The 23,993-nt window shown below is 53.5% G+C and overlaps 3 protein-coding genes and 1 non-coding gene across 7 annotated transcripts in view; 2 read left to right on the top strand and 2 right to left on the bottom strand.

Moving 5' to 3' along the window:
* Positions 1-13,118, bottom strand: part of DNAH1 (dynein axonemal heavy chain 1) — a 109,314-nt gene extending 96,196 nt beyond the window's left edge. The window contains exon 1 of the mRNA XM_055110010.1: positions 12,999-13,118. The gene's annotated coding sequence lies outside the window, so the exon portion shown is untranslated. The remainder of the gene's footprint in view (positions 1-12,998) is intronic.
* LOC103786127 (proline-rich protein 36-like) lies at positions 1,297-23,680 on the top strand. 3 transcript variants are annotated; one of them, XM_063602410.1, is made up of 6 exons: positions 1,297-5,252; positions 10,949-11,083; positions 12,975-13,164; positions 15,365-16,258; positions 16,649-19,562; positions 21,160-23,680. In XM_063602410.1, the coding sequence occupies exons 1-2, from the start codon at positions 4,252-4,254 to the stop codon at positions 11,019-11,021; spliced, it is 1,074 nt and encodes a 357-aa protein (XP_063458480.1). In that variant the 5' UTR covers positions 1,297-4,251; the 3' UTR covers positions 11,022-11,083; positions 12,975-13,164; positions 15,365-16,258; positions 16,649-19,562; positions 21,160-23,680. The 3 variants fall into 3 exon arrangements, with proteins under 3 accessions (XP_063458480.1, XP_034812493.2, XP_063458478.1); XM_034956602.4 differs by having other exon boundaries at positions 16,649-23,680; XM_063602408.1 differs by lacking the exon at positions 12,975-13,164 and having other exon boundaries at positions 16,649-23,680.
* On the bottom strand, positions 8,839-16,697 carry GLYCTK (glycerate kinase). 2 transcript variants are annotated; one of them, XM_057301781.2, is made up of 5 exons: positions 16,215-16,697; positions 13,391-13,806; positions 12,999-13,150; positions 12,188-12,363; positions 8,839-11,850 (listed from the first exon to the last, which is right to left on the bottom strand). In XM_057301781.2, exons 2-5 carry the CDS (start codon positions 13,765-13,767, stop codon positions 10,984-10,986), a joined length of 1,572 nt encoding a protein of 523 aa, XP_057157764.1. In that variant the 5' UTR covers positions 13,768-13,806; positions 16,215-16,697; the 3' UTR covers positions 8,839-10,983. The 2 variants fall into 2 exon arrangements, with proteins under 2 accessions (XP_057157764.1, XP_008970383.1); XM_008972135.7 differs by lacking the exon at positions 12,188-12,363.
* MIR135-1 (microRNA mir-135-1) lies at positions 9,802-9,891 on the top strand. The gene has a single exon (NR_106531.1). It is a non-coding gene; the product is annotated as a microRNA mir-135-1 (primary transcript).
* Positions 23,681-23,993: the final 313 nt, after the last annotated feature.

The raw sequence follows: 23,993 nt of genomic DNA, 5'->3' as shown, positions 1-23,993 counted from the left end.
GGCTAACCCAGAAAGGGGCAGGTCACAAAGGGAAGGGACAGCTCTGAGGACATAATCTGGAAGGAGGGAAGAGGGATGGCAAGTTCCTTGGGTCCCACCTCCTAGGGGGCTCTGGATAGGCCCAGGATGTCTAAGACCATGGAGTGTAAACTCTCTCCTTTGACAAGAGGAAACAGACCCAAGGGAGAAGTTCAGCCCAGGTCATCCTGCTGGGCCAGAAGTAGGGTTGCTAGGGGCTGATATCGGTTCTAACAGCACCTCCTTGAAGGCCCTGGAGCCTCAGTTTCCCTACCCGCACAATGGTGGCACTGACTCCCATCTTCCTTTCTTCCCTTCCTCCCCGCAATGGCCCCCACTCAAGAAAGCTGTGAGGTTCGCTGAGGTTCACCGAGGGGAAGGCTGTGGACAGAGTCAGGGCTCTGCCTCCTAGCCCTGTATAAGGTGGAGGAAAGGCTAAGGGAGCCAGGAGCCTGGGGACCACCTCAGTAACTCCAAAGGCAGCCCCACTCCTTCCAAGGGAAAGAGGCCATTGGGCAGGAGACCTCCTTGGGGGTGAGGGGGAATATGCCCAGGCTTGGGGAGTCTCCAGCCATAACAGGCTCCCTCTTGGGGTTGGCACTGCCATGACTGGCTCTACCACCTTCCTTGACCTAAGCCCCACTTTCCTCATGAATCCAATGAGGATAACAGGGATCATCCCAGTCCTGCCAGTCTGTGGCCTCCTGGGGCCACCAAGAATAGCCTACTGGCCAGTGGGTATCAGATGGTGGCTCTTATGAAGAGCAAAGCCCTAAAGAGAGACAAGACAGCCTGCTAATGGTGGCATTTCAGGCAGAGAACTTGGGGGCAGAGGAGCCTGCAGTGCTCAGCCCCCTAATCGCAGACACTCCAGCCAAGCCACCGCCTCTGCCTTGCCCTGGGGCTGGGGTCAAGGGTGGCAATGTCTGTCGAGGATGTGAGTAGGCTCAGTCAGGGACTCCATTAGCCCAGGAAACTGCCTTTCTGTCCCCACTTACTCTTCTCTCCTAGGCTATGGGCTGCCTGCAGTCACCTCACACACACAGCAGCCGCCACCATCCACCCATCTCCCTCCCTCCAAGCAGAGGCAGCTGCTAGGCCTCCATGCTGGAACCAAAATTGAATGAGCGCTCTCACAATGTCGCCTCCCGCTGACAGCTCCTAATTGCATGTTGAAGCCATGTGATGGAGCCCGAGTTACACTAATTATGTCATTACCCTAATTAAGTAAATACTGTACGTGCTAATTGGCTGAAATCTCTTCAGGGGGATGGGCACTGGTGTCCCCTGGGCTTCACTTGGGTGGGCTGGAGGTAATAGAGGAGGGTGGGGGCCCGCCCCTCCCTGGGGTCACCCAGTGGGCGTCAGCGAGGGCCCCTGACCACAGCCCAAGACTGGTGTGCCTGTGCTGCAGGGGAGGATGCAGAAGGCGTTGACCAAGTGGTCAGAGACCCAGGTCAAAGGCCTGACTTGACCTCGACAGGCTGGTGGTCTTGAATAAGCCCTTTCCTCTTTTGATGTGGGCCCCCTTGCTGTCCTTCCCCTCAGCCAGCCCAGGGCCTGTGGCCTTTCAGACATACTGGGCACGGGGACACCAGAGAAGCCCAGTGTTCAGTCATCTATGGATGCCAGTTATGTGCCTGGCCTGGGGCAGCAGGAGGAAAAATGGCTGATGACTGAGCAGAGCCCCAGTTCCTAGGCATAGCACCCAAGTAAACTAGCAAAAGGACAAACAAGGCTGGCATTCCCAGGAAGGCATCTGAGGAGGGATGCTCTGAGGAGGTCTGGAGGGCTTTCTGAAGGAGGGGGACTTCACTTACAAGGGAGAGAGAATATCACTGCATTAGAACTCAGGTCATCTCCAAGGTATGATTTCTAAATAATACCAAACTTTTTTTTTTTTTTTTTGAGACAGTCTTACTCTGTTGCCCAGGCTGGAGTGCAGTGGCACAATCGTGGCTCACTGCAGCCTCACTCTCCTGGGCTCTGGTGATCCTCCCACCTCAGCCTCCCGAGTAGCTGGGACTACAGGTGCACACCATCACACCCGCCTAATTTTTGTATTTTTTGTAGAGACAGGGGTCTCACCATGTTCCCCAGGCTGGTCCCAAACTCCTAACCTCAAGCAATCCACTGGCCTCAGCCTCCAAAAGTGCTAGGATTACAGGTATGAGCCACCAAGTCTGGCCTAAATACCAAAATTATTATTATTATTCTTTTTTGAGACAGAGTCTTGCCTTGTCACCCAGGCTGGAGTGCAGTGGCATGATCTCGGCTCACTGCAAGCTTTGCCTCCCGAGTTCACGCCATTCTCCTGCCTCAGCCTCCCAAGTAGCTGGGACTACAGACGCACGCCATCACATTCGGCTAATTTTTTTTTTTTTTTGTATTTTTAGTAGAGACAGGGTTTCTCCATGTTAACCAGGATGGTCTCAATCTCCTGACCTCGTGATCCGCCTGCCTCGGCCTCCCAAAGTGCTGGGATTACAGGCGTGAGCCACTGCGCCTGGCCAATACCCAAATTCTTAACCATGACCTTTGGGTGGGAGTTGGGAGGAATGAGAACAACCATCTGAAGGAGGGTCTCCGGATGGGACTCCAACCTACTTGGGGGTACTGGGGGTGCAGAAAGAACGCAGCCCTGTGTCAGGGACCGGTATGGAAGCCTCAGTAGGGCTGGAGCCCCATCATGCCCCTTCCGAGCAGATCAGCACAGACCAGCTGGTCAGGTGGACTCCATCCCTGCCCTGTCCTCACGGAGTTGTAGGGAGAGTCCCAAAGGCAGATGGTGGGGCTGGGGCCTCCAACACCTGGGTCCTCTCATATCACTTAGGGCCCAACAGCACACAGTCTCCCAAGTGTGCCAGGTGCCACAGCACGGCCATCCCGCTCTCCCAGCTCTACCCCGCCTGCCTGCCTGCCACCATCTCCACAAACATATGCTGCAGCTCCACACCCGGCAAACACCACATGCTCGCTTTGGTGGGCAATGGCTCCCTCCCCGCTTGCTCACTTGCTTCCCAGGACCCCAGGCCCAGCACAGCCCCCTACCCCACCTCAAGCCCTGGGCTGGCCCAATTCCTAAGGTGGCCTTGGTCAGTCCCCAGATCTCAAGCTCCCAGTAGGTGACATCTGCTCATTCCTTGCCTGTCCCAGGCCTTCATTCATTCCACATAATGTGGTCTGGGCTCCCGTGGGCTGGCTCCAGAGACAGAGACAGATAGGAAGCAATCCTTTCAAATGTCTGCAACTTACTCAAATGAGTAAGAAAGAAAATATGTATGTCTATACACACACACACACACACACACACACACACACACAGCAAACGGAGCACAATATTCACAGTAGTTGAACATATCCCCAAAAGAGCACATGTGTGTCTTTTGTACTATCACTATTCTGGCAACTTTTCTGTAAGTTTGAAATCATTTATAAATAAAAAATAAAGAAGAATAAGGAAAGAAAGAAGGAAGGAAGGTCCTTTCCCTTCTCCGAGCTCTAGGCTATAGGAAGAGACAGCTGGACAAGTGGCAGCCAAGTCACTGTACCCCTGCTGGGTGGGGCCAGGATGGATTCCCTGAGGTGGTGATAACGGCTTGGGGAGGCAGGGTCTAAGGGGCACACACCTCTGACCCTTGTATGGAGGGTGGCACTGAGGGGCTGACTCTCTGGGAGTCTCCCTGTCACAGCTTTAGGCAAGCCCTCGCTCCCTCCCCTTCTCCTACTCTCCAAAGAACGTGCTCTGGGAGTCTGAGATAAGAAAGGGAACTTCCCTTGGTCACAAGGTGTGGGAGGGTGGCTGGAACTTCTGTGCCTTTGAGTGTAAGAGGAGGCTGAACTGGCCCGGGGGCTGTGCCTGGTGGGGTGAGAGGGTTGGGATGGCCCTGCTCAAGGCCATCCTGTCCTCCCTCCCAGTGAACGAACGCTCACACAGACTCACCGAGCTGACTTCCCCAGGCAGTGCCCTTGCCTGTCACAGCAGCACTTGGCAGCAGGAGGGCAGCAGCAGGGAAGTGGCTCATTATTTCATCCTTCATTAGCTCGGCATTAGGCAGCCTGAGAATTGTGGGGTGTGGAGTGGGAGCCTCTGGTTTGGCGGTCTTGCAGCTCCGCGCCCACCCCTTGCAGCCTCCTTCCCCCCACCCGCTCTCTCTCCCCTGCTTCCCTACCTCTTTCATCCCCACTTCTCTCCTCCCTCCCTGTGCTCCCTACCCTGCCCTCCTCCCTGGGATGGAGGCAGGGCACACACTCTCCCTAAGAGGGGGCTTCCCCTACCCAGTTCTCAGTCACAGGATAGGCCCCATCAACCATCCCCTTCCCGAAAAGACAGTGATACCAGCATCCTCATGTGTGGTCAATCATGGTGTGTGTCCCGGTTGTTCTGAGCCCTCAAAGGATGACTGGGACCCCTGCCTGGCCTCACAGCCCATCTCCTCTCCTCTCCACCTCAGGCCGCCACTTCAGAGCCTGGACTGCCCCAGAGTGGATCTGCCCCCCACCCCCACTCCAGGAAGCTCTGGCTCGGATGCTCAGGGCTGGGGCACCCAGGGGTCAGCAGAAGCTGATTCCTCCATTCAGATGCCGTTGTTTCTTTTCACGTCTTTGTTGCCTTGCCACTGGCCGCAGTCCTCCCAGCCAGCCCACCAGCCCAGCCCCTTACCCAACGGCTGGCAGGTTCCCCTCCCTGCCAGTCCCCTTCATGCATGGCCTTCTGCCATTCAATTCCTACTGGTCTCCCCTGAGTCCAGAGCCTGGCATGGGACGGGGTGGGGCCCCTCTGCCCAGCTCAGCCATCAGCCACCAGCCCCCTGCAACCTGCCTTTCACCCTGCTCCTCTCCTGCCCACGCCCCTCACTTGCCCTCTACCTCCTCACCCTGTCCCTGCTCTCCCGCCCCTCTAACAGTCTCCCCACTCTCAGTCTGGCCCCTCACCTCCCCTGCCCCCTCCCCATTTCCTCTCCCCTCCTCTACTGGCCCTTTAGTCCCTGGGTGTCAGGCTTTATCTCTCGGTGGGCGGCAGGCTCGTTGTTCTCCCCTCCCCTCTCCTCTTCTCTCTCATCCTCTCCCTTCTCTCTTCCCCCTCCAGCCTCCACTCCTTCGCCTGCTCACTCACCCTCTCCCTCTCCCGCTGCCCCCCCTTTCTCCCCCACCTCTTTGTTTCAGCTGAGAACCAGCTCCTCGGGACAGTTCCCACACTGCAGTGCCTCTGGTGAGGAGACAGCGCCACTGAGGTGAGCCTTGGGGATCTGGGGACACAGGCACGGGATGGCCGGAGCCCTGGGGGGCAGGCAGGTGGGGAGAATGCTTCTCTGCCCCAGGCAGTGGGGAGCAGCAGTGGACTGCCAGCTTCAGGTCCCCCGGGGGTCAGCAGGAGTGGGAGGCAGAGGTGCGGCCAGTTAGCCGCGAGGGACAAGGCTGGCCGGGAGCTGGCAGGCTCCGTTCCTGCCTGGGTGCCTGGCTTCTGTGGGTGGCCCTGGGCTGAGAGAGACCCTCAGGGGGACCTGAGAGGGTGGGCGGGGGCTGGGCTGCCTGGAACAGTGTATGCCCAGTCCTGGAGTCCAGGGCTCTGACCCTGACTCTGACTGGGCTGCTGCTATGGGGTTGCTGGGTGCCAGCAGCGGCACCGTCCAGGGGACTGTGACCCTCACAAGTGCCTGTGCTAGCAGGGGGGTTGGCGGCTGGCTGGAATGTGCTGGGGCTACTCCCACTGCCCAGGTGGAGAGTCTGAGTGGAGGGAGAGATCTTCCCCCTGCCATAGGCTCACAGGTTTTACTCCAAGCTACTGATCCCCAGACCCATAGACCCACATGGCAAAGACAGGCACTTCTCCCTCCCCTAGGGGTCTTTGACCAGCTCCCTCCAGACAGCATCCCTAGAAGAGCTTTGCCCAGAGTTGCAAACCGCAGGGTTTCAACCCAGAGCCTAGATATTCCTGCAGTCAGCTTCCTGGAACTGGGCTGGACAGGGAGGAATGGGGGCTCTGTGGATAGGGGTGGGGAAAGCAGGTGGAGACAGAGGCCTGGCTCCAATGAGGCTACAAGTGTGATTTTTGGAGACAACCAAGGGCCACAAGGAGATCTTGAGACTCTAAAGCTGTGCAGGTGGGTGGGAATGATCTGAAGGGGCAGAAGCCAAGTGCCAAGGGCCCCACCCCCTTCTCGGCTGGTAGCGGGGATGGAGAGGCAGGGCTGGAGAAATGTATGGCTCACACCTTTCCAGGGAGGTGGGCAGGGCGGCTCTGCTGGCTGCTAGTGGAGGAAAAGAAAAGGCCAGCCCAGACATGAAGGGACACCACGGAAGACCTTCTCAATGGGATGCATTTTGGGGGTCTAGCCTCTGGCTCTCTGGTTGGGGCACAGCCAAGTCCTACAGCTCCCTGGCTCCCCAAGGAGGCAGTGGTGGGCCAAATCCTGGTGAGTAGTGGTCCCATGAGGCGGAGCTGCTAAGGGCAGTGGCCTCATAGGACTGGGCAGATGGGGCACTTGTTCCAGGGGCCAACTGTTTTGCCCTCTTCCCTTGGCTAGAACTTCCTCATCTGAGCAAGGCGACAGCTGCACCTGCTCCCACCCCTGCCCCCTAGAAACCCCCGGATGGAAGCAGCATGTCTAGAGAGGTGGAATCAGAGCTGTGGGCACGAGCTGGTGCCAGGCTGAGTGTCCACCCCCAGCCCACCCTCCTCCAGCCACTACAAACCAGCCTGAGTCAGGGGAAGTGGAGAGTAAAGCCTCAGAACTGGCCCTAGCGGTTACTGGGGAGATGTCTGGCCCACAGCCTTGGGGAGAAAGCCCATCTCTCCTGGGCTGGGCACAGCTCACGACAGCCCCCATGGTCCTATAGCTCATGTGGCAGCCTGCCTAGGTCATTGGCTTCCCTATCATCCAGGGTGTGTGTGTCCCCCACCCCTGCATACCCCCTCCCTTCCCCTAGCATATCCCAAATCCTCTTACCTAGCTAGGGATTCTGGCCTGGGGTTAAGCCAGTCCTCCCTCACCTCAGTCTGGGCCTCATCATGCCCCTCGCACATGACCCAGACCCAGAGGGAGGCAGGTTGCCCTACCCATTTTCCAGAGACATTAGGGGGCTCTCTTCCAGGCAGCTCAGCTCACTCTGACTCCAGGCGATCATCCATCAGCTCCGTGATCTCCCAGGGCACTGTACACCCTACTGGCCATTAAAGACTCAGATACCATTCCCTGCTGGTGCCTGCCTAGTGCCAGAGGCCAGCAGGTTGCTCACTCAGCCTCAGTCAGTGAGCGCCAAGGTCCCGCTGGCTCTAACTCTGGTCCTACCATGGGAGAAGAGGGCCTCCCTGAGCCAAGAGCTCCCTGAGATTCCCCTTGGAAGAGGCCAACACCTCTACCTTCTTTCTCTCCCTCCCTGAGCTCCCCACTTCCACAGAGCTTTCCCGCACAGATCCACCTGCCGCTGATACCTCCCTAAAGAGATGATAGGGCAAGGATGTTTCCCCATTAAACAGATGAGAAAACAGGCCTGGAGAAAGGAAGGTGGGAAGGCCAGGACTCGGACTTACCACCTGACTCCTACTCCAGTGCTCCTTCCAAGCCACTTAACTGCCACCCTCGTGAGATCCCACATGAGTGGGGTCCCTATGCCCACCAAACTGTCCACTAGCTGCCCAGCCTCTGCCCCCACAAATCCTCAACACTCTGAGGCATTCCCAGAGACAGATGGGCTCAGTTACTCCCAACAGTGTTTGAGCCAGGGCTTTCGGCCTTGGTTCCAAAGCAGGCATCTAAAGGGTTCCCTGGGCTGGCTAAAGGCTTTGGAGCTGAGGCTGCATAGGGGAGGTGGGAGAGGGTCTCAGAGCCTGGTAATGCACCTCTCCTATCTGCAACCCCTTCCATCTCCTTGCATGCCCCCAACCCCCACCCTCTGCTGTAAGGAAGCTGGCTCTCAGCATTAAAGTCCCAAAACAGCTTCATGACATTATTCCCTGCCAAAATCTTCATGAGGTTTGCCATTGATGTCAATGTGAAGTCAACTCCCTCGGCCAGGCACACTAGCCTCTGCCAGTCTTCTGGGCCTTCTTGCCCAACTTGCTCATTGTATCCCCTACACTCTAACTACACCTGTGTGTCTCCACCCTGGGATGGGGCACAGCAGAGCTCAGAGACTGGCTGTGGGCTGCACTACACATACACATGCTTATACATATATTCATGCACACGCACACACGCACACACACACAGATGTGCATACAGATGCAGACACACATTTATGTAGAAGCCCACCACTCAACTGCGCATGGTTTTCTGCCAAATCACACACACAATGGAGCTGTCCCTCTGAGCCAAGAAGGGTCCAACACATCTGCTGTGTGGATCCCTGGAGAGGCCAAGCATGGTTGTGTCGCCATCCCAAGCCCTTGAGGGGCAGTGGGGAAGCAGAAGTAGATCCCCTGGATCTGGCTGAGCCCTTGCTTGGCCCCAGGGTATCTGAGCCCCAGAGAGTGGCAGAGGATAGTCAAGCAGGTTCCAACTAGGTTCTTACCCTGGTTCTGTGGCCCTTATGTGGGACTGTACAGTCCCCAGTAAGCCACCTTCTCTCTCTGAATCTCCAACTATAAATCAAACGCTTGGGACTAGCTGACACTGAAGGGCTGCCCAGGCCCACTGCCCCACTGCTCTTGGCTCATGCCAAGTGCAGAGAATGGAGAGGCCTGTGAGGGTTGCTATAGCCAGCAGGGCCAGACACCCTCCATGGTGAAATCCTCCAGCTGGGCCAGGGGAAGCTTCAGAAAATGACGATGAGGTGGGCACAAGGGCAGCAGCAGCCGGAAGAAACAGAAGCCAAGAGCAAGGGACGGGCACTTTAATGATCCAAAATTGACATTTATGGAGCAAGTAATGAATCCTATCAAAACATTCACTGTGCAGGGTTTTCTCATCTCAGCATCTAGACTGTGGCCAAATACATCCTTTCTTATCTCTGGGGTATCCAGTGAGCAAATCTAACGGGTTAGGCTCACAGACCATTTGGCCCTATGGGGTCCAATCCGGGCCCTGGCCTCCCAGCCCCTACAAACAGAAGTATAGGGAAGGGGTCAATGTAGAGCAGGGGGAACCTCCTGCAAGATCCTATCCATACCCAAAGCCCTCAGCAGGGATGCAGGAAGTCATGTGCCCTGTACTAAGTATCTATGTGTACACTCAGAGATGCATTCCCACTCTCAGTACGCCAACACCAACGTCTGTATACTCACACACCTACCACCCACACACATACTGGGGACATGGCTGCCAGGCCCTCAGCCCCTGCAGCCCCTGCCCCAGCTCTCCTATCCTGCTTTTGCCTGGAACTTGGAACCCAGTGCCAGTACTCATGCTCCCAAGAGCAAGGACTGAGGCAGGAACAGGCTACATGTAGACGCTGCCAGAGGAGCACCACGGCACAGGATCATGCGAGGATCACCATAACCCCAGAGACTGTGACCCTAGTCAGCAGGAATTCCATGCCAGCACAGAAGGAAAGGAAGCAGTGCCTGCGCATCCCAGTGGGGTGCAAGCTCCCCTTTTCCTAAACCTCCCTGGTCCCCAGAGCCTGCTTACCATGTTTACCTCCCTCCCAATCTCCAGCCTGCCCTGTGTGAGCCAGGCCCCCAGGTCATGAACTGTCTGCAAGCTAGGCTGCCCAGAGCCCAGGTGGGGAAGGGAAACCCTTCCCAGGGGAAAGTCCTGCCAGCCCTGGCCCAGGGCCCCTCCACACCCTCAGGGAGGAGGGGAGGGTTGGGGTGGAAGAAGTGCCTGCAAGAGCAGCCCCAGGCCTCGCTGTTCTCTATGGCTTTTTATTCCTATGTGATTCTACTGCTCACTCATATAGGGATTGGAGCCGTGGCGCACGGCGGGGACGGCCAGCGGAGGGTTCTGACACTGAGCAAGGGGGCTCAAAAGGAGGCAGGACAGTGGCACCTCCCTCTCTCAACCCAGGCTGCTGGCCAGGCCAACACAGCCGTTCCTCTATTCCCACTTGCCTCTTCTCCCGCCAGTGGTCACAGGAAGAGGTGTGGGCCACTGGACCTCATCACTGGCTGGACCCACCATCCCAGTGCTGGGACCCCCACTGAAGGGCTGACTTCAGGGTCTGGACTTGGTCCCCAGAGGAGTGGCTGAAGGAACTAGGGATGTTCAGCCTAGGACAAGGGCTGTCACAAGGAAACAGCACTGGGGGGTGGGACAAACTTCAGCTCAACCAGAAGTGCAGTATGTGGCTAAGGGCTGTCCAAAGACAGAAAGGACATCCATCCAACGAGGCCTACAAGCTGAGGCTGGAGAAGCCATGGTGACAGTGCCATGGCGGAGTCATGGTTGGGTGGGTGGGTGGCTGGTCACCCCAGACTGCAGTCTTTAGGCCTGTCCTCCCTGGGGTCTCTGCTCACGCACATCAAAGCTGTCAGGAGCCAAGCTCAACCCTCACACACTCCAGAGAGATGGGCACAGGCTCCCGTCATGCAAGGCACATCCTGCATGTACCCAGCCCAGCAGAGGGGTGTTAAGAGTCCTGCCAGGCCCTGGTACTGTGGCTGCAGCCGTACCACGCTCCCCTCCCAGCGGCTCCCCCGTGAGGCCTCACTCTGAGGGAAGGCGCACTGAGAACCCATGGCATGGTCCTATTTATTTTCAGACATTCTCGCTTCACAGAAAGAAACAGGGTGAGGGGCTCAAGAGAGAGGCTGCCCAAGGGAGAAGCACAGGAACACTGAACTGGCCGAGGGGCTTGTCCTCATCCTCAGGGGTAGGGGGAAGCCCCCATCTGCCAGTCTGGCTGGAAGGGAATAGATATAGAGCAGAGGCCCTGAGTGGAAGGTGACAGTTAACCAAACAGCCAAGGCCAAGGAGAGGAGGGGCCCTAAGGCTTAGAGAGGCCCTGAGGACCAACCTTGCTCTGCCATCTGACCTTGCCCTTGTAGGCCTCCTCTGAACTCCCAAAATGTGACCTATGCCATCACCGAGGCCGCAGGAACAAGAGGTGGGTGTCCATGACATTGGTACCTGTCATCCCTGTGTGCAGCAGGTGTGCCCCACCCTGGAGGCGGCAGAAGAAGGTATGTGAGTCATTGTGGGCTAGGAAGGTGGCTATGTCCAGGCCCTCAGCTGCAGCCTGGCTGGCAAGCTCAGGTGTGACCCAGGCCCCAGCAGCCTCTGTGGGCCCATCCTGCCCATCGGTGCCACCGCTCAAAAACAGCACATCTATCGGCCCCAGCGGCCACCTTCTCAACTCTGCTCCAACACGCAGGGCCAGTTCCTGGTTCCGGCCACCCCTGCCCGAGCCCTGCAGCTGTACTGTGGGCTCGCCACCAGCCAGCAGGCAGACTGGGCCCCTTCCCCGTGCCATGGTCTCCAGAGCCTCCTCCAGCTGCAGGTCTGGGATCTGAAGCTCAGCTGCCAGCTCATGGAGCTGTGCATCTTCCTCCACAGAAGCCCCAGCCATGGATGGGGTGAGGCGGGTTCTAGCCACATGGGCCAGCAGCCCGTAGAACTGGGCCATACTTTTTACATCACCTTGCATGGCTGCACTCAGCACCACAGCCTGGTAACCCAGTGCCTCGGCCTGCCGCTGGGCCTCAGCTAGCGCCAGCACATTAGAGCCAATGATCACATTCAGGACATGGCCACAGGTGTGTGGCCCATGGGGGTCAGAGTCGGCCCGAGACAGCACAGTCTTCACAGAACGTGGCAGGGCTGCACGGAGGCCGTAGCGATTGAGGATATGCAGGCAATCTTGCACATTGTGGGAACTGGCCACGGTGGGGCCACTGGCAATCACCTCCACAGGGTCCCCCACCACATCTGACAGGATGAGGCTCACCACCTGGGGAAGGGCCACCAGACAAGGCTCAGGCCCACTTCCTCCTCCCCTCAGAGCCCATAAGGACAAACTGCCCCTTGGGTATCCACACACCCTCCCCCAACTCAGTGCATTTCCTTACCCATGGTTAACTCCTCTCACGTGGGCTTGCAAAACACCTGGTCATGCAGGCACCTCCTCCCCGTCTCTGGCACCCCTCCCATGATGTCACCCAGCCGGCCCCATGGTCTTTCACACCATGCCCCTGCCAATCTATATGCTGTTCTAGCTTTCACATCCCTGGCACATGTGGGCCTGGCTCCACCAACCCAAGGCTGCCTGGGGAAGAAGGGACTCATACCTGGGCAGGGTAGGCGGCCTGAGCCAGCCCCCCACCCTTGAGCTGGGACAGGGCCTTCCGAATGGTGTTCAACTCCTGGATGGTGGCTCCACGGGCTGCCAGCAGTCTAGTGAGTGTCTGCTTCTCCTCCAGTGTGACAGGTGGGATGGGGGCAGGCAGCAGAGCTGAACCCCCACCTCCCAAGACAATGAGGGTATCAGGCAGAGGGGCTATCCCAACCCAGGGAACCAGGCAAGCAGGGGTGACAAGCCCACATTAGAAAAAGGGGGCTGGAAAGGTGGGGTTAGGGTGCCCCCCTGTGGATATGCAATATGTGTACAGTCACCACATCCTGGCCACCTGAGGTTGCCCCTGCCTTGGGGTACCCCAGGTCCCAGTAGGCACCGGAAGAACTAACTACTCCTTAAGAGACTAGAACAGGAGGCAGGGCAGGGGGCACACAATGGAAGATCAAGGAGAGGACTCCATGAGGTCTGAGGGCCTAGCCCCAGGTGACATTAGTACAGACAGCAGCAATAGCAGTGACATTTTCCAAGGACTCTATGGATGTGTCAGGCCCTGCATTATGTGCTCCCCATGCACCCTCTCACTGTCACCGAAAAGGTCAGCTCAGGGGGAGGACTCCACAGCTCAGGGGAGGCCAGACGACTAGCCCAAGGCAACCCAGGAGTCACCATCCAGGCTCCTCACCACCTCCCTTGCTCCTAACTTTACCCTGTGACCCCGGGGGCTCAGACCTGATCTCTCGAAGACCTGAGAGATCAGGTGGTGCACCCCCCACCAACAGTCTTGGGCCAATGTGGTACCACACCTGAGATCAGCACGAGCAGCAGGTCATCAGCTGTGAGTCCCTCGGCCAGTTGCTGGATGGCCAGTGCAGCCCGCAGCGCATCGCGGTCCGGGAGATTGTCCTCCGCACCCTCGAATACCTGGACACGGCTATGTGGCTTCAGCAGCATCTCCCTGGGGAGGGAAAGGTCAGCACGCAAGAGATGGGGTGGACTCCTCTCCTCCCACCTGATCTCTCAACTTTACAGGTGATGGGGGCATGAACGAAGATGCCCACTGACATGCATCCTGGGGCCAGGCCAGATCCAGGAGAAATGGGAAGCGGGTGGGGAGGGGAGGCCCGATTCAGCCTGTGTCTGGGCCCAGGTTTCCCTCCAGATAGACAGAGGGAGGCAGGCCCCCATGGCTCCTTACTGCTTGCCGGCACGCTCCATGGCAGCACGGATCCCCTTGGGAACGCTGATCACGCCCTGCACAAGATGCTGGCCCAGTAGTTCCTCAGCTGCAGCTGCCATACCCAGCACAGCCTTGCCAAAGCCCACCAGGTAGAGGTTTTGCCTCAGCTGAAAGTTCCGGTCCCGCACCTTCAGCTGTCTGCCACCAGGGTCCAAGGATAGTGCCCGGTGCAGCATGGGGCCCGGCAGCACTGCACCTACAGCACTCTCAAACAGCTGCCTGGCCTGCTCTGCCAAGGCCATGCTGCTGGCCAGACGGGCCACTGAGCCCCGCCAGAGGAGTGGATGCAAGGGGGCTCGGGCCAAGCGGGGCAGGACTTGCAGGGCTGCAGCCATGCCCCACTGCTCTCAGCACTGCCTGGCACCCATGGCTGCCTAGAGGGAAAAAGCACAACTGAGGCCCTTGCAAGGCAAAAGACAGGAGGTCCCCCACGGCCGCCCCTCTGAGGGCTCAGGGCCAGTGGACCCCACAGCTGCTGCTACAAGAAGGAGCCATCTGATAGCCCCAGGAGACTTCCTGAAGCCCGCAGCTGCAGGATCTTACTCGTCCTTGGAGACCAGCCCTGCCACCCAGCCACGTCCTCCTCTTCTGCAGACCACATGCCGGCCCTCTGGATACTCTGCCTCAAGTCCAAAGTTCCTATTAGCTGGGCCCTCCTCCCAGGTCACCCCTTTGGCTGGGAGTTAATCATTGACAGAGGGAGTAATTTCTACCAGTGGGCTCCCATCCCACCCCTTTTCCACCCCCTGCACTTCTGAGCTCTTACCCTGGGACAACGCCCCTTTCTGGCACTCCTTCCTTGCCTCTTTACCACCTCTGCTGCCAGGAAGCTGTTGATTGTCCCACCAACTGACCCCGAGCCCATTGACCTCCAGTCTTCTCTATTTCATTATCTCATGAGACTGGGATTAGGAGCCTGGGAAGTCAGGGTCTATAGGAGGCTGCAGGTTTATCAGGTCAAACCCAGAACACATCCTCAGGGCAAGCAATCTGAGGAATCTCAGTATGCAGGACCAGTTCAGCAAGAGGTTTAGGTTCAAATCAGGAGTGAGGGCAAAGTCTGGCTCATGGTGGAACCTTAGAAAAGTCCCCAGGCACCATGTGAGGCCATGTGCCATGAAGCCCAATTGCAGGACAGAAAAGGATGCCCTTCTACCCACACAGTTGGCCAGACCCAACCCTGCCAAGAACACCCCTTCTGGTTCCAAGATAACAAAAACAAGTCCTAGGTCACACCACCCACAGTGGTGAGAGCCCAAGGGCTGAAGTAGGCAAAGGCCAGGCTCCCATAACTGAGCCCATAGCCATTTTCCCCACTGGGCAGAGTAAAAGCTAAAGAAGCCTTGGGGCGAAGGTCAGGAAGCTGTAGAGGAGTATAGGAACAACAAAGACCCAAACAGCTCATCTGTTTACCATAAATCATTGTTACCATAAATGTTGCAAGCTGACTTCATCAGCAAGTATGGACTGAGCAGGGTAAGGAGGCTGGGAATTGAGGTTCCAGCTCTACTATAGGCTTTCTGAGTGGCTGGGACACCTCCATTTCTCTCACTGGGCCTCATCCGCAAAATGAGACATGGGGTGAGATTAACACTACGCTCTCCCCTTAACAACCTCAGGCTCTCTGATACTGTCCACTGCAACACAGATCTCAAACACCGGTTTACCCCACACCCAAATATGGTGGTTACTTCTAGACTTTGACCATTTTGCTTGCCTAGTTCTCAGCTCTCCGGTAAGAAAAGACAGCCATGCCTGACTTCTGTTGTGAAAGGGAACACAGAGGGCATCGTCATGGGGATTCCGAAAATGGGTCCAGTTTTGGCCAGGGGGACCCCTGGAGCTTGCCCATTAGACTTGGAGCTAAAAGCATCTTAGCAACTAAGACAGCCGATCTTTATAGCCTGGATGAAATTTGTATCTATTTTCCAGATGGACAAGAGCCTAGAAGATCCCAGCCTTGCCACTGGGTATGAGCACAGGACAGGGGGACGCTCGATGCTAAGGCTGCCAGAGAAAATACAGGACTTCCGGTTAAATTTGAATTTCAAATAAACAAGTAATTTTTAAAGTATAAGTATGTGCATACAATGTTTAGGACTTAACAATTATTCGTCGTTTATCTTAACTCAAATTTAACTGGACGTGGCCGGGCGCAGTGGCTCACGCCTGTAATCCCAGCACTTTGGAAGGCTGAGGCGGGCGCATCACCTGAGGTCAGGAGTTCGAGACCAGCCTGACCAACGTGGTGAAACCCCGTCTCTTCTAAAAATACAAAAATTAGCCGGGTGTGGTGGGCGCCCGTAATCCCAGCTACTCGGGAGACTGAGGCATGAGAATCATTTGAACCGGGGAGGCGGAGGTTGCAGTGAGCCGAGATCGCGCCACTGCACTCCAGCCTGGGTGACAGAGTGAGATTCTAACTCAAAAAAAAAATGTAACTGGACGCTTTGCATTTTTATTTGCTAAGTCCTCCAATTCTATCCAAGACACGGTCTCTCCGAAACTCCGGGAGGCTCCAGAGCAAAACAACGGAAATAGGAAGACTACCGGTCTTGACTCCTCCCCGCCATCAAAGAGGGCTGGTACCATTTCCGGCTTTCCCTAGACAGTAGGGGGCCGGAAGTGACGTCATCCTAAGGTAGGGCCTTAGCGAGGGAAATGGCTGCCGCGTAATGCCCGGTGATGCGAGAAAGAAGGGCCTGCTGCCACCAGGACCCGTCATCGCCCAGCCCAGGGACCGCTTCTGAAGGCCATGCGAGCCCTGGCGGCGCAGACTTACCAGCCCACAACTCCGGCCGCGGTGCCCAGCGCTGGAGAACGGAAGTACTAGGGGGTGGGCGGAGCGGAAGCCGGAAGTGTGGGTGGGTGGAGCGGCGCAGGCGGGTGCGAGCTCTGGCTGAAGCCGGTGTCCGGGAGGGGAGAGTTTAGCATATTGGCTCTTTGCTGGCCACTGACAGACCTGGAAGGAGTCACCTTCAGTCCTCATTTTTTAAATCTCTACATTGAGGGTAATAATCCCCGCCTCACCGATTGCCGATTTTTTTTTTTGAGACGGGGTGTCACTCTGTCGCCCAGACTGGAGTGCAGAGGCGCGGTTTCGGCCCAATGCAACCTCCGCCTCCCGGATTCAAGCGATTCTCATGCCTCAGCCTCCCGAGTCGCTGGGATTACAGGCATGTGCCACCACTCCGGGCTAATTTTTGTATTTTTTAGTAGAGACGGGCTTTCGCCATGTTGCCCAGGCTGGTCTCGAACGCCTAACCTCAAGCGATCCACCCACCTCAGCCTCCGAAAGTGATGGGATTACAGACTTCAGCCGCCGCACCCGGCCTCTCCCTTCCTTTATCCTGTACGGTCAGTCAGCAGATGCACCCTGAGTGTCAGGCACTGGGCTGAGCAAACGAACTGAGAATCACTACTTCCCCACAACTCACCCCTTCTGGAGCCAGATTAAGTAATTCCCGCTCCTCTCCATGGCTTTTATTCCACAACTTATTATTGTTCTTCCCTCTCCCACCATGGGCCACCAAATACAGCTCTGGCTTAGCAAGAGTTCCATTCTGCGATCCTCAAGCACATAAGCGGCATGTAAACGCTAATGACTCTGGGCCTACCTCGCTGTCCCTACTCTCATCCGGGGCCTACCCTGTGTTGGCTGGATGCCTTCCCACATTCATAAGATGAGTCCTGATCAGACTCCAAAAATACAAAACAGTTCACTGTTTTTACTGATGTTTTCTTAGGGAGATAGAGGAGAGAGTTGCATCACAAATCACACACTTGATTTCCTAACAATTTTATTGAAACATGTTTCTTGGCAGGGCGCAGTGTTTCACGCCTGTAATCCCAACATTGGGGAGGCCAAGGTGGGCGGATCGCTTGAGCCTAGGAATGCGAGACCAGCCTGGGAACATGGCGAAACTTATCTCTACCAAAAAAAAAAAAAGAGCCAGGTGTGGTGGCATGCTCCTGTAGTCCCAGCTACTCAGGAGGCTGAGATGGGAGGATCACCTGAGCCTGGGAGGTAGAGGCTGCAGTGAACCTTGATCACGCCACTGCACTCCAACCTGGGCCCCTGTCTCAAAAAAAAAACCAACAAACAAAAACACATTTCTTTCTCTTGGTTTTGAGGTGGAGTCTTGCTCTGTCACCCAGGCTGGACTGCAATGGCACAGTCTCAGCTCATGGCCACTGCACTGCAGCCTGGGCACGATGTCGGCTCACTGCAACCTCCGCCTCCCAGGTTCAAGCAATTCTCCTGCCTCAGCCTCCCGAATAGCTGGGACTACAGGCGCCCGCCACCACGTTCAGCTAATTTTTGTATTTTTAGTAGAGACAGAGTTTCACCATGTTGGCCAGGCTGGTCTCGAACTCCTGACCTTGTGATCCACCGCCCTTGGCCTCCCAAAGTGCAGGGATTACAGGCGTATAAACAATTACAGGCGCCTGGCCTATATAAACAACCTTCATCTTAACCCATGCTGGAGAACACTAATTGCCACTGCTTGGTGTCTGTGTTTCCCTGGATGGCTGCCCTCACACTTTATGCTTGAATAAATTCTTTTAACTGGATCTCGAACCTTTTGATGATTTTTAGGTTGACATTAGAAATGTGTTTTTGGGACAGGTGCAGTGGCTCATGCCTGCAATCCCAGTACTTTGGGAGGCTGAGGCAGGTGGGATCATTTGAGGTCAGGAGTTCGAGACCGGCCTAACCAATATGGTGAAACCCCATCTCTACTAAAAATACAAAAATTAGCTGGGCATGGGCCGGGCACAGTGGCTCACACCTGTAATCCTAGCACTTTGGGAGGCTGAGGCAGGTGGATCACCTGAGGTCAGGAGTTCAAGACCAGCCTGGCCAACGTGGCGAAACCCCGTCTCTACTAAAAATACAAAAATTAGCTAGGCATGGTGGTGTGTGCCTATAATCCCAGCTACTGGGGGGGCTGAGGCAGGAGGATTGCTTGAACCTGGGAGGTTGCAGTGAACCGAGATTGCGTGACTGCCCTCCAGCCTGGGTGACAAAGCGAGACTCCGTCTCAAAAAAAAAAAAAAAAAGATTGTTTATATAGGCAAAAACAGGAGTGCTGACCAGAATTACAACATTTTCCAAAAAAAGGCTAACATAAATACAAGATTTGGTTGGCTACTATTGATTATACTGGAAGGAGTTTGCTTAACATTCTATTGTAAAGAGACAACAATCACAAGGGTCTCTATCTCCCACATCATCTAGTCTAAGTCTGAATGAAGAATAGGGAGCCTGGTTAATGTATAACATTTCAATACAAAGGTCAGGAAGCAGCAGTCATGCATCAGAGAAGAAAAAAAAAAAGCAATGCCTGCTCAGTTTCCAGGGCTTCACTTTTCTCCTTCACATTATAAATTGAGAATGTCCTGAAATTTTATTTTCTTTTCACACCCCCTACCTGCTCCCTTTGGCAGTTGCTACATCTCTCCTTAGGTCTCCAAACCATGCTGTGCTCTTGTCATGAACCTTTCCCTTCCTCTGGCCCCCACTTCCAGCTCTCTCCCTGGATTTTTCTTTTTCTTATATATACATATATTTTTATTTGAGACAGGATCTCACTCTGTCACCCAGGTTGGAGTTCAGTGGCATCATCTTGGATTATTGCAGCCTCCACCTCCGAGGCTCAAGTGATCCTCCCACTTCAGTCTCCCAAGTAGCTGGGACCACAGACATGCACCACCACACCCAGCTAATTTTTTGTATTTTTTGTAGAGAAGTGGTTTTGCCATGTTGCCCAGGCTGGTCTCAAACTTCTGCGCTCAAACCATCTTCCTGCCTCTGTCTCCCAAAGTGCTGGGATTACAGGTGTGAGCCACCACACCCGTCCTTCTCCCTGGATTTTTCCTTTTAAAATATGAGACTTTGTATTCCTTCTCCTAAATGATTTCCCACCACATCATCAAAACAAAGGCATCTGTAGGTGGAATTGCCCTCTTTAATGTGGGAGAGGTTGTAAATACTGAAAATTTTATTGTTTTTTCTTGGTTATAGTCAGCTATATTCCTTCCATGCATTTATTCCTTCCTCAGACATAATTCAAGACATTTCCTGAGTGCCTTCTGTGTGGGCTGAATGCTGTAGCTGCTGGGATAGGTAAGAAGTGGTACTTTTAATTTTAATTTTTTTTTGTTTTTAGGAGACAAAGTCTCGCACTGTCGCCCAGGCTGGAGGACAGTGGTGATTACAGCTCACTATAGCCTCAACCTCCTGGGTTGTAGCGATCCTCCTGCCTCAGCCTCTCAAGTAGCTGGGACTACAGGTGCACACCACCATGCCTGGCTAATTTTTTGTGGAGACAGGGTCTTGCTTTGTTGCCCAAGCTGGTCTCAAACTCCTGGGCTCAAGCAGTTCTCCTGCCCCAGCCTCTGAAAGTGCTGGGACTATAGGTGTAAGCCACTGTGCCCAGCCTGGGCTTGCAGGGTTACTCCGTGGGAGGGAAGGTCAGCTGTGTTGGAGGCAGGGTAAAGTGGAGCTGTGTCCTATGTAAGGGCTGTACAACACCTTAAAACTGGGAGGCCGAGGTGAGCGGATCACTTGAGGTCAGGAGTTTGAGAGCAGCCTGGCCAACATGGCAAAACCCCGTTTCTACTAAAAATACAACAACAACAACAACAACAACAACAAATTAGCCGGATGTGGTGTCACGCACCTGTAATTCCAGCTACTCGGAAGGCTGAGGTGGGAGAATTGCTTGAACCCAGGAGGTAGAGGTTGCAGTGAGCTGAGATCACACCACTGCACTCCAGCCTGGGTGACAGAGTGAGACTCTGTCTCAAAAAAAAATAAAAATAAAAAAATAAAAAAAATAAAACATCTTAAAGCTATTTTTCTTGGAAGGAGGAGTTGGGGAGAGTAAAACAAAACACTAGGAAGCAGTTCAGCATGACTCTAGGCAAGCACTGATGAGAGGCCACTAAAGCTGCGTATGTTGGATTGTTTGGGAGTTTTTAAGCCTTAGGAAACAGTGCTGTAGTTTTAGAGACAGCGGCCTTGGCCCTGAGACTCTAGGCAGTTCCTCCTGGCTCTGAGCAGTCAAGGCTTATCTGAAAAGATTCCATCCTTTCCTTCCAGACTAAGAAGGTATTATTTACTGACAGTGGTCTTTGTTAAATGTGAATGATTTCTTGTCCTTTGCCCTGGAAACAGAACACAAGCTTTCCAGTGCTGAAGCAGAATGTGAATCCAGACTTCAGTGCTTATTGGTTAAGTGACCCTGAGAAAGTTAACCTCTCAGAACTTCAGAGTCTTCATCACAGTATGTTTCCAGTGCATGTAGAAAGGCTCAGTGTTGTTGCTGTACTAGTCCTGGGTTGAGCCAGCTTCATGGGTGTGTGACTTGTATAGTCAGAAGAACCCTGCACTTCATTTAATATTCTGTTGTTGTCATCTTGAGATTCTTAGCAATTTTTTAACAAGGGGCCCTACAAATTGGGTAGTTGGTCCTGCTGCCAGGGAAAGATACTTTCTTTTTATCCAGGCCCCCTGGTCCTGGAGTCTCAAGACCTCTCTGAGGAATTCCAGTAGAAGTGGACATACATTAGTAACTAAATTTATTTATTATTTCTGGTCATATTCATGTATATCCCACAAGATTTTCCATGCACACACTTAAATTCTGTCTAAATAAAAATGGCTTACTTCATCCTTGTATTATTTATTTTTTTTCTTTCTTTTTTTTTTTTTGAGACAGAGTTTCACTCTATCGCCCAGGCTGGAGTGCGATCTCGGCTCTGCAACCTCCGCCTCCCGGGTTCAAGCAATTCTCCTGCCTCAGCCTCCCGAGTAGCTGGGACTACAGGCGCACACCACCATGCTTGGCTAATTTTTGTATTTTTTGGTGGAGTCGCAGTTTCACCATGCTGCCCAAGCTGGTCTTGAACTCCTGACCTCAAGTGATTCACCCACCTTGGCCTCCCAGAGTGCTGGGATTACAGGCATGAGCCACTGTGCCTGGCCCTTATCTGAGGAATTTAGAAGGGAGCAAAGACCACCTGGTAACCATCCAACAGGCCATCCAGAGGCAAAACTCCTTATCTGGGGAAATTAGAAGTAATTAAACTTCCCTAGTATCTAAAGTGGGCATCTGGTTCCAGGCCTCTTTCAACTTTTATAAGTAACTAAAATTTCTAGGCATCTCTGGAATGTCATGCTGAAACTAATTTTACAACCCTAAGCTCCTGCCTGAAGGTCCATAAATGCACCTAAGGAAAATCCACCAAGGCCCTCAGTCCTCTCGCTGGGGTGCCCCGCTGCACTCTTCTGCAGCGTTCTTTCTTTCTAAGAAATTTTCCTTTTTCAAACCTATACTGTTGTCAGTAAATTTTTTGCCAACCTGTGAGGCGACCACTTCCTGGTGCTGGGGCTCAGACACCTCACCAGGCATTTTGTGTTCTAGTGTTCTGCGTTTCCTCTTTGGCAATTAAGTTCACACACACACACACTCAACTGTCCCAAAGAAGAGAGTCACCTGATTCTAGTTATTCCGAGGGCTGTGTAAGCACTGATACACACACACACTGTCACACTTACACACATGCAACTGTCCCAAAGAAGAGAGTCACCTGATTCTAGTTATTCCAAAGGTTGTGTAAGACGTTAGTCAATCTCTAGGGAAGCCCTGCTGCTGGGCACTGGAGCTCAGAAATTTATCTCAAAGAATTAGAATTCATAAGGAGCTCTGTGTTTTGGAAAGAGGACACATTGTTTAGGACAGTTTCCATTCCAATTGTGCAGCATGAAATAGAAAAATTTAATAAGTGGGCCAATCAAGTATCTGGAATCCTTTGGATAAATTCATTTATTCAATTAATCCATACTGAGCTCTGGCTGGGCTCTGGACAAAATGGGAAGCAAAATTACTTTACAGCCATATAATAGAATAGTTTGTAGCCATTCAAAATGATTGTATCGATATTTATTGACCTGGAATATGTTCATAGTATGGGTAAACTTACAAACAATATATTATGAACCCAATAAAAATATATTTCAGGGATTGGCTGGGTGTGGTGGCTCACGCCTGTAATCCCAGCACTTTGGGAGGGTGAGGCAGGCAGATCACCTGACGTCAGCAGTTCAAGACCAGTCAGGCCAACATGATAAAACCTCGTCTGTACTAAAAATACAAAAATTAGCTGGGCGTGGTGGCGGGCATCTATAGGAGGCTGAGGCAGGAGAATCACTTGAACCCAGGACATGGAGGTTACAGTGAGCTGAGAGCACGCCACTGCACTCCAGTCTGGGTGACAGAGCAGGAAAAAAAAAAATTATATATATATATATATGTATATGAAAAAATCGGAAAGGTTCTACATCAAAATGGTAAATTTCATGTTATATATATTTCACTATAATAAAAGATTGTAACAGTGGCTATCTCTGGATGCTGTTTTTATTATTTGTATTTTTTAGTTTTTTTGCAATGAATACGTGACAAGTAAAAGAATGACTACAAATAAAAGGAAACATAAAAAATTAAGTCTGATGCTCTTTTAAAGCCCATCTGATTCACTCCTGACTGCAGCTTTCTCTCCATCCACCCATCCACTGGAGCCGGCTTTCTGTGTCACTTTTTAAAGTCCTTTTTTTTTTTTTTTTTTTTGAGACGGAGTCTTGCTCTAATGCCCAGTGCAGTGGTGTGATCTCGGCTCACTACAACCTCTGCCTCCCGGGTTCAAGCGATTCTCCTGCCTCAGCCTCCCAAGTAGCTGGGATTACAGGTGCCCGCCACTGTGCCCAGCTAATTTTTGTATTTTTAATAGAGACAGGGTTTCACCATTTTGGCCAGGCTGGTTTTGAACTCCCGACCTTGTGATCTACCCACCTCGGCCTCCCAAAGTGCCACCGCACCTGGCCTAAAGTCCATCCTTTTAAGGCAACCATACTGTTGGGCTGGAAGCCAGGAGAGCCCCACTATAATAGGGCAGGGAGCCAGGCTAGGAATTGGAAACAGTAAGAATGTGAAACAGGATGAGGATTTGAAGACCCTCTTAAAAATAGGGGGAAAAAAAAGACTGCATTCCAAAAATAATGCAGAAAGTCAAGTCTTGGGAGGAAGGTTTGGTCTTAACGGTGAAATCTGGAAAAGGTATAGGAAGTACAATACTTGAAAAATACCCTGCAAAGATTTCTTTTGGCTGGCAACATTCAGTAGATTACAGCTGTTTCTGTGGTTATTTTTGTAGATTAACATGGACCAAAATATGGCATCATCTTACTGGGTGTGTTCACTTCCCGACAGTTCTAGAACATGGTACTCGATCTGTCCTTGTTGCCTTCTAAACTATTCGAAGTAGACGCTGTATCAGACTTTCTAGCTTCTGAAATAAAGGCACAGGAATTACAGGGAAGCAGAGCAAGTGATCTGGGACGTGGAGGGTTTTTCTTCCATTGCTGTGCAGTTTGGAAAGTTGCCATCTATTCAGGTTTCACTCAAACCGGCTTTTTCCAGACCCCAGAACAAATTGTAGCCAGAAGCTCTGCTCTTTGTCAGGAGGCAATTATACCCTAGACTTAGCCAGGAAC

Source organism: Pan paniscus, chromosome 2 (assembly GCF_029289425.2).
Source record: "Pan paniscus chromosome 2, NHGRI_mPanPan1-v2.0_pri, whole genome shotgun sequence".
In the NCBI taxonomy this organism is placed as follows: Eukaryota; Metazoa; Chordata; class Mammalia; order Primates; family Hominidae; genus Pan; species Pan paniscus.
This window is presented reverse-complemented; position numbering and strand designations above follow the sequence as displayed.

What these genes read in the sequence shown, in the direction of transcription:
- LOC103786127 (XM_063602408.1), top strand. Translation starts at nt 4,252, where the DNA reads ATGGAGGCAGGGCACACACTCTCCCTAAGAGGGGGCTTCCCCTACCCA. An exon ending in GAGGAGACAGCGCCACTGAG is followed by an intron (nt 5,253 to 10,948) that starts GTGAGCCTTGGG and finishes TTGCCCTTGTAG; the next exon opens with GCCTCCTCTGAACTCCCAAA.
- GLYCTK (XM_057301781.2), bottom strand. Translation starts at nt 13,767, where the DNA reads ATGGCTGCAGCCCTGCAAGTCCTGCCCCGCTTGGCCCGAGCCCCCTTG. An exon ending in ATGGAGCGTGCCGGCAAGCA is followed by an intron (nt 13,151 to 13,390) that starts GTAAGGAGCCAT and finishes TTCCCTCCCCAG; the next exon opens with GGAGATGCTGCTGAAGCCAC. An exon ending in GCTGCTCGTGCTGATCTCAG is followed by an intron (nt 12,364 to 12,998) that starts GTGTGGTACCAC and finishes TTGTCTTGGGAG; the next exon opens with GTGGGGGTTCAGCTCTGCTG.